The sequence below is a fragment of the Alexandromys fortis genome, unplaced genomic scaffold, assembly GCF_014885135.2.
Source record: "Alexandromys fortis isolate MF-2015 unplaced genomic scaffold, M_Fortis_MF-2015_v1.1 scaffold_19, whole genome shotgun sequence".
Lineage (NCBI taxonomy): Eukaryota > Metazoa > Chordata > Mammalia > Rodentia > Cricetidae > Alexandromys > Alexandromys fortis.
In genome coordinates this window covers 14,403,579-14,416,071 of record NW_026067890.1, presented here as the reverse complement: position 1 = coordinate 14,416,071, position 12,493 = coordinate 14,403,579, and the positions used below count along the sequence as shown (strand labels likewise).

The following is a 12,493-nucleotide window of genomic DNA, read 5'->3' as shown; positions in this document are numbered from 1 at the left end:
CGTCATTTTGCTGACCCAGAGTTTTCTGTAAACATTCACTTTAAGTGTTTTTTTAAAATTATTATTATTAAATCACTTTGTTCCCGAAAGAACAATGTTTAAGACTTTTTGGACTTGAATTTTTAACTTACAAGTTGGAAAGGCCACTGTCCTTTGGGATGGAGAGAAAGGTTTTCCAAGTGGCTGGCTCAAGGGCAACAGCTGGCATAAGAAAATTTGAGACACCTATTTGAAGTCAGTCATGTTGAAGAAATACCTGTAAAAATATCCGGTAGTGTTCTTCGAAACCTTGGCTGACCTGTCTGCTGTACGAAGGATGTTTTCCGTGGGATGGGCAAACAGAGGACTATGGCCTCAAACTGATTTAGACCCTTTACCCTGCAAATCATCAGTTTATGTCCGTGAGATCTCAGGCAATGTCATCCATCATGGGTTCTTCAGTAAGAGAACCTGCGATTGGCTGTCCTGGGCTCTGCTGCTGTGCCACTCCAAGGAGCCACAGCTCTTTAGTTCCTGACAGAGGAAACCTAAAACTCATCCAGCAAGAATGACAATATAACTCCCATTCATTCCCAGAAGCCAGAGGACATTAACCTTCCATTAACCGAAGGAAAATTACAACTTGTTCAGTGAATCCCCCACCCCCAACCATCAATGCTCTTGGTTGTTACCAAATCCTGCCCGACTGTGTATGTGCCAAGGGAAGGCTGTCTGCCCAGCTCTCTGCCCAGCCACCACCACTTTGGAAAGAGCACTGGGCCTACTACCTGTTTTTGCGTCCTCTTCTAACGCACGTACTGAAACCTAATGGAGGAACATTGGCCAAGGGGCTTTGTGAGATGACTGGGTTGGTGATTTAGAAGATCCCCCAGGGAGCTAGCTCCCTTTAGAGCAGTGGCCCTCAACCTTCCTAATGCTGCGACCCTTCAATACAGTTCTTCATGTTGTGGTGATTTCCCAACCATGATATTTTTCATTGTTACTTCATAACTGCAATTTTGCTATACTGTTATGAATCATAATGTAAATATTTTTGGAATCAGAAGGGGTAGTGACCCACAAGTTGAGAACCTCCACTCTAGAGAACCAGAACCGACATTATGCACGTCATGAGATGGGATTGATTAGACTAGCTTGCACGATGGGGGCTTGAGAGTCGCTCAGTGGTTCTGACCGGAGCTCTGCTGGAAAGAGGCACTCACCAGCAGGAGGAAAAGGCAGGCAGGCAGGCAAACATTCTAATTTTTTTTTTCAGTTTATATCTGGTGTGACCCTCACCCACACCCATCAAAGGTGCTGTCCACTCCAGGAGGACATCTCCCCTCAGTAACCCTTCTTGGAAATGCTCCCACAGACCCTTCCAGAGGGGTTCCATTTGGTAATACCCTGACTTGGAGTTTTCTTGGTCCCAGGAGAAATTTGGGGGTTTTCTTCTAGCTGCACAAATGGACTAAGATACATTTACCTTTCTTTCCTAAGGAAAAGCAAGCAGAGATCTGAAACGGGCCATATGTCAGGCATGAGGTCCACGTGGTATTATAACACAAATATCATCTGTACTGTAGGACGGGAGAGATGGCTCAGTGGTTAGGAGCCCTGACTGCTTGTCCAGAGGAGCCGAGCCTGGTTCTCAGCACCCACATGGCGGCTCACAACAGCCTGTAACTCTTGATTTGGGGGATTTGATGCCCTTTTCTGACCTCCTTGCATATTGCGCATAGAGCACAGATATACACTGAAGAGAAGAGAGAAGGAAGGAAGGAAGGAAGGAAGGAAGGAAGGAAGGAAGGAAGGAAAAACTACATTGCCATAGCACCAGACTTGGATTATAATCAGCCTTTCATTGACTACAACTTCTAAATGAAAACTAAGTTGAGACCCAGCTCCTCAAGTTCGTCTAGCCATAGAGCCCTCCCCTTCCTTCTTGCGTTCTTTCTCACGCTACCACTTCACACTTCGTTCTTTCTTCATAAACTTACTCATTTTTCCAGCTGTGCGGGTTCTGCACTTTTGCTTCTAGTCCCGTAAGTTTCTGATTTCACTGGAATGCACCACTCAATGGCCTTGGCTTATTTTGAGGAATTAAATATAAAAATAAGATTGAAAGGGTCAACGCAAAACACAGCCCTTGCTCCAAAGGGAATGCATGAGAGATTCTTTGCAGCCACGTGAAAGAGCCCGCGGCAGGGGACATGCGTGGAAGCAGTTCTGAAGACAAGCTTCACTGCAAAAGAAGGTTACCTAAACTTAGCTACAGGACGAATAAGGTCATAACTTCATAGGTTTACCCAGAACGTTGATGCAGACCCTGGCCAGACAGGTCGTGGCAGAGCAACAGACTCTGTTTCCTGGTTTTTTTTTTTTTTTCGCTTAAAACAAACAAACAACAAACCCCATTATCTTAGTGTTGGACCGGTGGGAGTGAGAGACTTGCTGAGCAACACATTTCTAAAGTTGTATGTAACTTAGAGGTGGGTAACTACAAGTAGCTGGGGAGAACTTTGACCCTATCCCCAACACTCCATCTCTCCCCAGACAGGAAGTCAGTTCTGTTCTTGCAGCATGTAAGATACAGAGGAGGCTTTTCCAGGGAGCTTCAGTTCACACGGGATTAACACGGGAATTTTTCCAGTGGGGGGAGGGGAGGGAATGGCTTTTCTCCGGATGGTGAGTGTTCCCGGATGAACATCTAGAAGTCAAGTCAACAGCAATTCCGTGTCACTAGCGCAGTGGATTGGTAGGAGGTTAGTCGATTCCCAGGCGTTCCTTTCCCACTCTAAGCAATGCTCAGAATCACAACTCAATCAGAACCCAAAGTTGCGACGGCAACCACAAGAGGTCTCTTGCTCTGCCTGTGCCTGGGTCCTGGCTCCGCCCTCCGGGAAGGACCTGCAGTCTGTCAAGCTGGTGGGTGGGCGCGCACTAGGCCCCGCCTCCTACGTAACCTCCCCGCCCTCCCCCGTGAAGTGCTCGGGCCTCTTGCGCGGTCTCATCTGCTCGTTCACCCCTGCTCCGCTGCACCATGGCGTTCGTGACCAGGCAGTTCGTGCGCTCCATGTCCTCCTCCTCCTCCGCAGCCGCTGCCGCCAAGAAGACCCTGATCAAGCATGTGACCGTCATCGGCGGCGGGCTGATGGGGGCGGGCATCGCGCAGGTGAGCGGGTCGCGCGCCCCGGGTGTCGTGGAAGTCGTTGGAAACCGGCCGAGAAGGCGCAACATGCGCCCCTGTCCCAGGTCCAGAGCTTTTGGTCCGATTCTTCTGTGCACGCTGCCCCCGGGCCGGAGAAGGCTCGGTAGAGAGCGCTACTGCACGCGTGCACGCTGGAATAGGTCGTGCCAAGTTCTGTGTGTAAAGTTGCAGAGTGTTTGCCCACCCCCGGGCGCAGACAGGAGTTTGTTGCGATTTCTTTTAATTTTCTTTATTTAAAAAAATATTTATCCGGTTGTTGTCTGGGCAGTTTTCTTTCCAAGTTTCCTGCCTTTCCCCACCCACATTTCGTTGGCCTTCACTTTTGTAACAGTTTGGAAAGTCACCTAGTGGAAATTTGTGGAGTTGCTGGGACTCTGCCCGGTGCTGGGCCAGGCAACTTTGACCTTTGACCTAGTGCCCTGAGTGCAGAAATCTGTGTGCTTGCCCAGCTCTGAACCCCATGAGAGTGGGAGACAGAGATAAACGCAGAGGGCACTGAAAATTCCCTAATCTCTGATAGGCGTCTGTAGGAGGACTTGGCCTGGTGCCAGCTAAGGGATAGTTCAGGATCAAGTGCAGTTTGGATACCATAATCCGTGCAGTACCTTTTCTGTTAATGGTTGCCTTGCCCTGCACACTTTGGAGAACTATGTCCTCGCTGTTACATTCTTACCTTTTGAGGCCTTTGCAGCTTGAGTTTTGTGGCAATGGAGGGCAGTGTGCCTAACCTAATTTTAATTCGGGAGGGTCAGTATCCAAATGCATACTTGCATGCTTGCTTTAAACATGTTAGTTAGTTAACTTGATTGCAATTTTCTTCTAAAATATGTTTGTTTAAACAATACATGACTGAACTGGAGAAAGTATAGCTAGCTAGTCTGCACTTAGATCCCTGTGTACCACTCAAATTTCTCAAGGCTGTGCGGAGGAGGTTGGCAGTTCAGGTCCAAAAAAAACAATGTATCTTTTAGGAAATGTTTAACAGTATCTTAGTAATAAGATAATAGGGTTTTATGCCTCCAGTAACAATGTAGGGAAGGATCCAGAAACACTTGTGGATTATAAACAAACTAGAAAGCATTACCTTCTTTTGTACAAATGCAGATTGCTGTGTTTTGTGGATGCTGTGCCCATCATTGACCAAAGAAAAAGCGTGTTGTCCTTCCTGAGGACCCATACAGGAAGCCCTTAAAATTTCGTGGGAAAAATGCTAGAACCTGAAGAGAGGAAGGAAAGTGGTTAGGGATCATAGACTTGTGAATTAAATACTTGAGTAGCTGAACCAGGGAGCATATACGGTGCCTTCAGAGGGAAGAGGAAAAGCTGCTCACCTCCTGGCAGAACTTTTTGAATTAAAAAAAAGTAACAAAGACCCAAAGTCTACATAGCAGGCATTCATAAGGAACAGCAATTCCTCCAGGTCGCTTTAGGTGACAGCTCTGGGCCTGCAGGGAAAATTGCCTTCTTGTGTAGTGTCTCTACTGTGTTTCCAGTGGTTTAGTTGGTCCATTTCTTACACATGACCTTGTAGTAAGCAGTTCTAGGTTGTGCCATCCCCTTCGTTTTGGGGGAAAAAAAAAACTCCACAATGGACAGTTTTTAGTACAGGGTAATAAATCTTTTTTGCCTCTAGCGCCAGGGGTGGTTAAATATTAATTGATGTGTTGAGCAAAGGGAGTTGGATGGTCTGCATGATGGTGCTAACATGGACGTTGCTTTATCTCCGCACTTCAGTTTCTCCCCACAGTAGGCCAAGTATGCAAAGCCAAGTTGGCTTTGTAGCCACATGGAAAAGGAGCAAGGGAATTAGCGCACACGTAGCTGTCATTGCAGTCATCCTGTCCCATTTGGTACTCATTTCCACTGTTGTTCCTCAGCGTTGATGCTGAGGGAGGCTCACTGGGTTTAGACGAGAGACATCGATCCCCGCTTCCTGTTCCATCTTGCTTGTTTCCTGACACAGATACCAGCTGGCGCTGTGGTTTGCTCAGGGACTGCTGAGCAGGACAGTGTCTTTCATGTCGTTATTCCACCTGAGTGACGCCATAAAAGGACAAGCACAAATTAGCATCTAGGTTATCATCGCCCGTCACATTTGGCCCCTGTTTCTCTCAAATTCTCTGTGAAGCGGCTCAAGTCAAGTGGCAGTTCTGGTTATGGTTTTAACTAATTGATGTGCTCTAGTTTGTGCTGAATGATATGGAAAAAGGTGTAAATAAATTTTTATGCCCCCGATGCATTTATCAAACGGTTAAGTAGTTTTAGACATATGGGGTTCCAGGCTGAGTTACATTTGGCCAGCGCATAGGCCGTTAATGCGTATGTACTTTCCAAGAGTGTCTACATTGCCTTCCATTTGTTTGTTTGTTTTTAATTAAGGGGGAAAGAAACCTCTTAGGCTGCAGATTAGTCTTTAAGAACATTGACCTGTTTTATGTGTTTGCCTCTTGTATGCTTCTGATTTGGTTCTGACTGCCGATTAATCTTCAGCCAGATGCTTAGGCTGGCAAAGCGGCTCACAGCGTTGAGTGGAGACAGATTGCCTTTTGCTATGTAAAGAAAGAAGGAGGAAGTTGAAAGCTCCGTGTTTCTCAGGTGGAGAGAAGAGCCCTGTCGAAGCTTTACTGAGGCTGTTTTTATAAGAGTCCAGAAAGCTCACACCCTTCATTGAACGACTGTGCTGCCTGGGAACAGTGTTTGAAGGACGTTTTCTGGCTAAGTGTGTTTAGCGTCTTACACTTTGGGGATGAGAGTTTGAAATGGTGGAGATTAGGAGTAAATTCATCTTACCAAAGAAAGCCCCCAAAAGTGTGTGTGTGTGTGTTTGAGCATGTGTGAACTTTCCAACGATCCAAAGATGAGCTGGCTTGTAGCTCCGGGATGAAGCTGTGTGACTAATCCCAGCATTCCTCCGTGAGAGATGGGAGGTGAAAACAGGAAGCTCAAGGACAGGCTAGTCTGGAGTATGAAACCCGGTAGGAGAGAACCAACTCCCAAAAGTTATCCTCTGATTTTTTTCACGGACACTATAGCGCACATGCACACACACACACACACACACACACACGCACTCGCACACGCATGCACACACACATGCATGAATGCGCGCACACACACGTAACATGCACGCGCCACGGTGAACCTCTGGAAGTTAGAGGACAGCGCCTGCCTTTGAATATTTGTGCTAGGATTGGGAAGCAGCCAGAAGTCGTCGGATATGGTCGGATATGATGATAATTTTATGACTCTGGGAGTTGGAGGATAGACTGTGGTGTGGATGAAGTACAGCGCCCCCCCCCCCTCCGTGTAGGGTTCCGAGACACATTCTCTAGAGATGTGCTGGGCGTGCCAAGAGACTGGAATTGCACCAGTTGATGCTTCTCTCTTGGATTTACCGTGTAAGTTGTGCTTCAGAGATCCTGATTCAAATATTAGGATGCGTTTGCAAAACACATCATATACAAATCTGGCATGCTTCTGCCTGGCAGGGTTGCTTGGATTTTTGGCTGGAGTACTAGGGTCTTTGACAAGTGTGCTATTCACTGCGCCTATTTTTACAGCTCTGAGAGACCCTTGTCTAAAAATACTTCCTCCTTGGCCGAGCCTGGTTTCCAATGGGCCCAAGAAAGTCATGGAGCTGAGGACACAGCCTTCAAATAGTTGTGTGTGTGTGTGTGTGTGCTTTCCAGATAGTTTGCCCTCAGTGTCTTACAGTGAATATACAGGCCACTGTAATATAAGGCTAGAGTTCTCAGTGGCTTAAACAGCACTCATCAAGAAACAAGAAAAGTCTTGTTTATTACAACACTGTAAAAATAATGGAAAAAACAAACAAACAAACAAACAAAAAAACAAAAATGGCCTTACACTCCCAGCCCCATCCTTTCCAGACAGTCAGGACCACAGGTGGTGCCCTGATAGAACTCAGGAAGCCCGAGTGCTGGAGCTATGCTTGCACCCCAGATACTGAAATCCTTTTCTTAAAGCAGCTTTCTCACGTGTGTGTGTGTGTGTGTGTGTGTGTGTGTGTGTGTGTGTGTGTGAGAGAGAGAGAGAGAGAGAGAGAGAGAGAGAGAGAATGTGCATGTCCATATACACGCATGCACTTGCCAGGAAATACATACTGAGGCCAGGAAAAACCTAGAGGAGTCAGTTTTCTCTCTTTTGAACTCAGATTGTCAGGTCTGGCCACAAGCTCCACTACCTGCTGAGCCATCTTCCCTGTTGCCTTTAATTTGTTTTCTAAATCCCACCCCTCATTAATGTAATTATGCAGCTATCAGGAGATACCATAAGCTACCTCCCAAAGAGATCTGTGGCTTTATCTCTTTTTAATCCCCCAAGCGTCTACCCTAAAACTGAAACTACTGATTCTCCAGTAATACTGTTTTTAAGTTTTTGAGGGATCTCTCATGGCATTATTTTGCATTCCACCAACAATACGTAAGAATTCTTCTTCATTTCCATGTGTGCAGTTTTGATGAACACATAGTTGTTTTCATTTTCATTTATTTTTGAAAATTTCATACATGTACACGATATATTTTGGTCCTCTCTCCCCCAGATCTCTCTTTGAATAGCCTACTAAATACATTCAGTGCTGTGTGTGTGCACATGGGTGTGAGACTATCCAGCTGAGCTCGGGCAACCTATGAGCGACCACATTCCAGAAGAAAAGTGCCTCTCCCTTCCCCAGTAGCCATCAGTTGCCAGTAGCTCCTCCGCCCATGGGTATGGAGCCCCATGATTTCATCACTCAACCATGCTGGAATATTTTCTGGCTTGATCTTATGCAGGTAACCATAGCTGATAGATGCTCATGAATGTAGCAACCACACAGTGTCCAGGAAATATCAATACTCCCTTTCCTCTGGTTCACCCCTGCCGTGTTCCCCAGGCAGTGTGTGTGTGTGTGTGTGTGTGTGTGTGTGTGTGTGTGAATATAAATGTCCTATTCAGAGTTGAACGCTTAGCCACTGCTTCTACTCAGCACCAGATATCAGTCGATATTAACCGAGAGGTGAAATTTCCCTGACCACCATTGAGAGCGGCACTAATTGTGTGCATACACATCACATTAGAGGGTTGCTGATGAGTTAGCAGACCTTCCTCTAGGGCCTGCGACCGGCCAGAGGCTTTTGACCAGGTTTACAGTACCAGGCTTGAGTCACCTCTGGTAGAGCAGGTCTCAGGTCAGATCATAAAGCAGTTCTTTGTCCCAATAGCAGTCGTTCTGCAATTGGGCCAGGCGACACCTCCTGTCAGGTGGGTCTATTGTGGCACGTAGGTCTAGGGGGAGCCCGCTGAAGACTTTCCTCCGCTGGTAGCCAGCACAGCACCTTCTTTCTGGTCCTGTGAAAATCAGACCACCAGAAGGAAGACTGTAGGCCACATTCAGCTTCGTCTCTCCATGTCCTACAACCAAAGTGCACTGTGTCCTCAGCACTAGCATCTTAGTTATGGCGGGCAACCAAGAGCCGTGACAACAGCTTGTGTTGTTCGGGCTCTTGCAGCCGTAGCTTGTAAGGCGGTATTCCACACCTGGCACTGAGTTTCATTTAATAACCCATGTCTTTTGGGCACAGTATTGTGCACCCATGCAGGGCACCCTCTGTTCAAAATTCTTTAGTTTTTTTTTTTTAAATTAGGTTTCTATCGGGCTTTTGTATATCATCAGTTTCTTAGTCAACTCTCCTCCCCACCTCTCCTTTCTCCCTCCTTCTCCCATATCTCCTTTCTCCCTTCTCCTCGACTCCATCCCCACTTAGACTTCCAACGCCCAGTCCTTCCCCCACCTCTGTTTTCGTACCACATGTATCCTGCCTCCTCCCTTCCTTAAGGCCCCTTTCCCTCTCTTCTCTCATGGGCCCCTTCTAGCTTCCTGTCCTCTGTGGATACTCCAAATCAGACACCCAAGTTTAAAGGTTTGATTCTGCAGGGCACTTAGCCATAGCTCTTTTTTAAAAATGGTTTATTTATTTTTCCTTTATGTGCATTGGTATTCTGTGAGGGTGTCAGATCCCCTGGAGGTAGAGTTATTGGCAGTTGTGAGCTGCCATGTGGTGCTGGGAATTGAACCCAGGTCCTCTGGAAGAACCGCCAGTGCTCTTAACCGCTGAGCCATCTCTCCATCCCCCAGCCATAGCTCTTCTAATAGATGCAACACTTGGGGATTTTTGCAGTGTGCTCTCGGGTGGACTTTAGCAGACCCACGAGGCTCCTAGCGGACTCTCCTCTTCTCTGACCTTTGGTTTGGTTACTGGTCAGTCATAAGCTTTTTTAGGGAGGAGGGGTTCATGGCTAAAAACATTTGAAAGGTGCTGCGGCGGTAGGCCACCATGCTAGGTATCTGTAACCCCAGTTGGTAAAAGCTTTGTTGGTCTCTGTATACTAGTGAAGAAACTCGTGTGTTTTGGTTCTCCGCACGATGGGAGGAATCGCTGGGTCTGTGTGCCGGACAGACAGGCACAAACAGCAGGGTTTCTTTGGTAAACGGGACATGACACATTGACCGGCTAGACCAGAGTGAACTAAACACAGTCCACTTGGAAATCACAGGCATGGCGGTCAAAGGGCATAAAGAACTTGGGTTTCTCTTTAGGCAGCACGCGGTGCTTGCTCTGCGGTTGCCCTCCCACCTGCATTCCAGCCGCCAGGGGTGGAAAGGCCACCCTCTGCTCACCAGAATAGCTCCCGCCCTTAACTCCTGTCTCGTTTCTGACTGTTCTCATGCCAACAATGTGATTTCTCGCAATTCTAAAACACGTGGAGAGTCTTGTAAGGTTTGAGGTAAAGGGTTTCTAAGAACAAAAAGCAGTTATGGTTTCTTAAACACTCGTTTCTAAAATAATTTACAAATTGAGACTTTGGAAAAGCAGATGTGCTGTTGTTATTCAGAAGTCTCTCTGTGCTGGGGGCGCTAGGCTGGGCGGCAGGTACGACGTGGCTGTTGCTCCGGAGGGACCCATCGTCTGCCGAGGAAGAAATACAGGTAGGAATGGCAATCATAAGAAGGCTACCCACTCTGCCCTTGATGCACTCACACAGATGGGAGATTGAATAGCCCAGTATTACGTTACAGTTCTTTTTAAATTTTCATTTTTGGGGGCTGGAGAGATGTATCTTGCAAGGAACTGAGGTTCCCACATTGAGCGGTTCATAACCAGCTATAACTCTAGCTCCCACACAATCTTCTGGCTTCTGCAAGCACCTGCATGCATATGGTGTACATACAGACAAGCAGGCAGGCACACAAATGCATAAATAATAATAATAAAAATAATTGCTTTGCTTTGCTTTTTGATGAAGAATGGGGCCAGGGCTGAGGTCGAATCCAAGGCTGCTGGCTATATCCTTAGCCCAAGGAAACTTGTGTTTCTATTTTTTGGAATAGAGTTTTAGTTTGTAAAGACCATTAAATATAGATTTTTAAACGCAAAAGTGAAGAGTCAGAGGCATCGAGGAAGAATGTAGACTCCACTGAGAGCATGGTGCATACTTCTCAAAGGAGAACCTCCCTGAGAAAACATTGAGGCAGTTAAAATGATACTGTGACAATAGAATGTACCTTCTAATGATGAAGAAAAAGGGATATTAGTGTGTGTGTGTGTGTGTGTGTGTGTGTGAAGACAGATGGTGTGTATAGCTCTACATATATGAAATTTACAGCTACTGGAAATTCCAGTTGTCCTGTGGATAGGGGTGTGCCTGAACTACCCAGGGCTGTGTTTGTAGTGACAGTGACTTCAGAACCTGGAGTGGATGATGCAATGGCCCTCCAATAATCCCCGCAATATCAAAAGTATTGTTGGCCACCTCCTCAGATTTTAATTTATCACTCATCTGTCACAGCTGGATTTAAAGTTTTAGTGAGAAAACAAACAAAAATCCAAAAACAACCTTGCCACTTCATGTTCAGATTCTGGGGTTGGAGGTACCGTTGTGTAACGGAGCGGCCACCGAGAGCCGTTGGCTCGCTGGCTCGGTGGCTTGGCGCTCAACTGTGATTTTTCTCCCTCAGTAGTTCCCATCGATGACCTGCTGCTTCTGTACGTCAGAAGAGGCACAGTGAGGCGACTTCCTCCTCTCGGCATAGGGAGGAGCTTCGTTAAAGGAGGGACAGCTTCTATGCTGGGCTGTGAAGCATGAACTGGAGTTCCTCCCAGTTGCAGCAATGGGAAAGAACATGTCTGGCAGAGGAAACCTGGGTGCTGATTTGGGGAAGGGGGAAGGGCTGCGTGACTCAGGAAAAACGTGGGCTCAGGTTACCCTGCTCTGAAGTGTTTGAGCTTGAACAGTTGCCTCAAGGAAAAGACCGAATCAGTTTAGAGATTTTAAACATTAAAGCAGACACATTAAGAACCCATCTGAAATAGCTTGCTTTGGTGTAAAGTAGTAGCAGTAAACACCTGGCTATCAAGTTTTGAAACAAAAGATACCGGTTGAGAGACTTCGTGGAGAGGCTAGCATCTGAACCGGTTTTGTAGTAATCAACGAAACTGTTGGACAAAACTTAAAGATGACCGGAGAGGCGACTTAGTGGGTAAAGTGCTTCCTGTGCCAACGTCGTGACCAAAGTTGGGATCCCTAGAATTCATATAAATCCAGGTGTGCGACAGCTCACCTGCGGTTCCAGTAGCTCCGCCAGCAAGCTGGAGAGCCAGATCAGTGCAGACAGGGAGCTGCAGGTTAAACTACAGAGCCAGATTCAGTATAAAAGGTGGAGAGCAATCACGGAATATACCACATGTCAGCCTAGGGCCTTTTCATGTGTGCATAACACACACATACACACATACACTCATGCACGCATACACACACGCATACATGTACTTGGAAATGCATATACACTATATCATATACACTTTTTAAAGGAGGGACAATTAAAGATGGGGTTAAAGGAAAAGTACTGTGAGAAAATTCTGCTCGGCAGAACAGTGGTACCAGCAATGTTAAAAGGGAGCTGCTTTAGGGGTAAGATGGTGACAGCAAAGGATAGAACATGTTGGTGTCAGGTATGGTTGGAATTATAGACATGATTGGCATTTCAGACTGAAGGGCTATAGAGCAGAGCCAGGAGAATATTCAAAGTGGGGCCTTGAAGGAAACCTTTGTTTAAAGAGAGTCAATTCAGGGCCAAAAGGAGGCACGCGAGAAGTTTGCAGCTTCAGAGTGGAAATTTTGATTGCCCATTTCATCTATACAGACATTGACATTGGTAGATGTTGAGGTTACTGGCGCTTCTGGAAGGTTCTAGTGCCCTAGGACAAGCAAAGTAAGAAAACAGGTTAACACCAATGTACT

At 46.6% G+C, this 12,493-nt stretch overlaps 1 protein-coding gene across 1 annotated transcript in view; it reads left to right on the top strand.

Moving 5' to 3' along the window:
* The first annotated feature begins 2,954 nt into the window (after positions 1 to 2,954).
* Positions 2,955 to 12,493, top strand: part of Hadh (hydroxyacyl-CoA dehydrogenase) — a 35,440-nt gene continuing 25,901 nt past the window's right edge. The window contains exon 1 of the mRNA XM_050136516.1: positions 2,955 to 3,154. Coding sequence (XP_049992473.1) covers positions 3,023 to 3,154 — 132 coding nt within the window. The 5' untranslated portion in view covers positions 2,955 to 3,022. The remainder of the gene's footprint in view (positions 3,155 to 12,493) is intronic.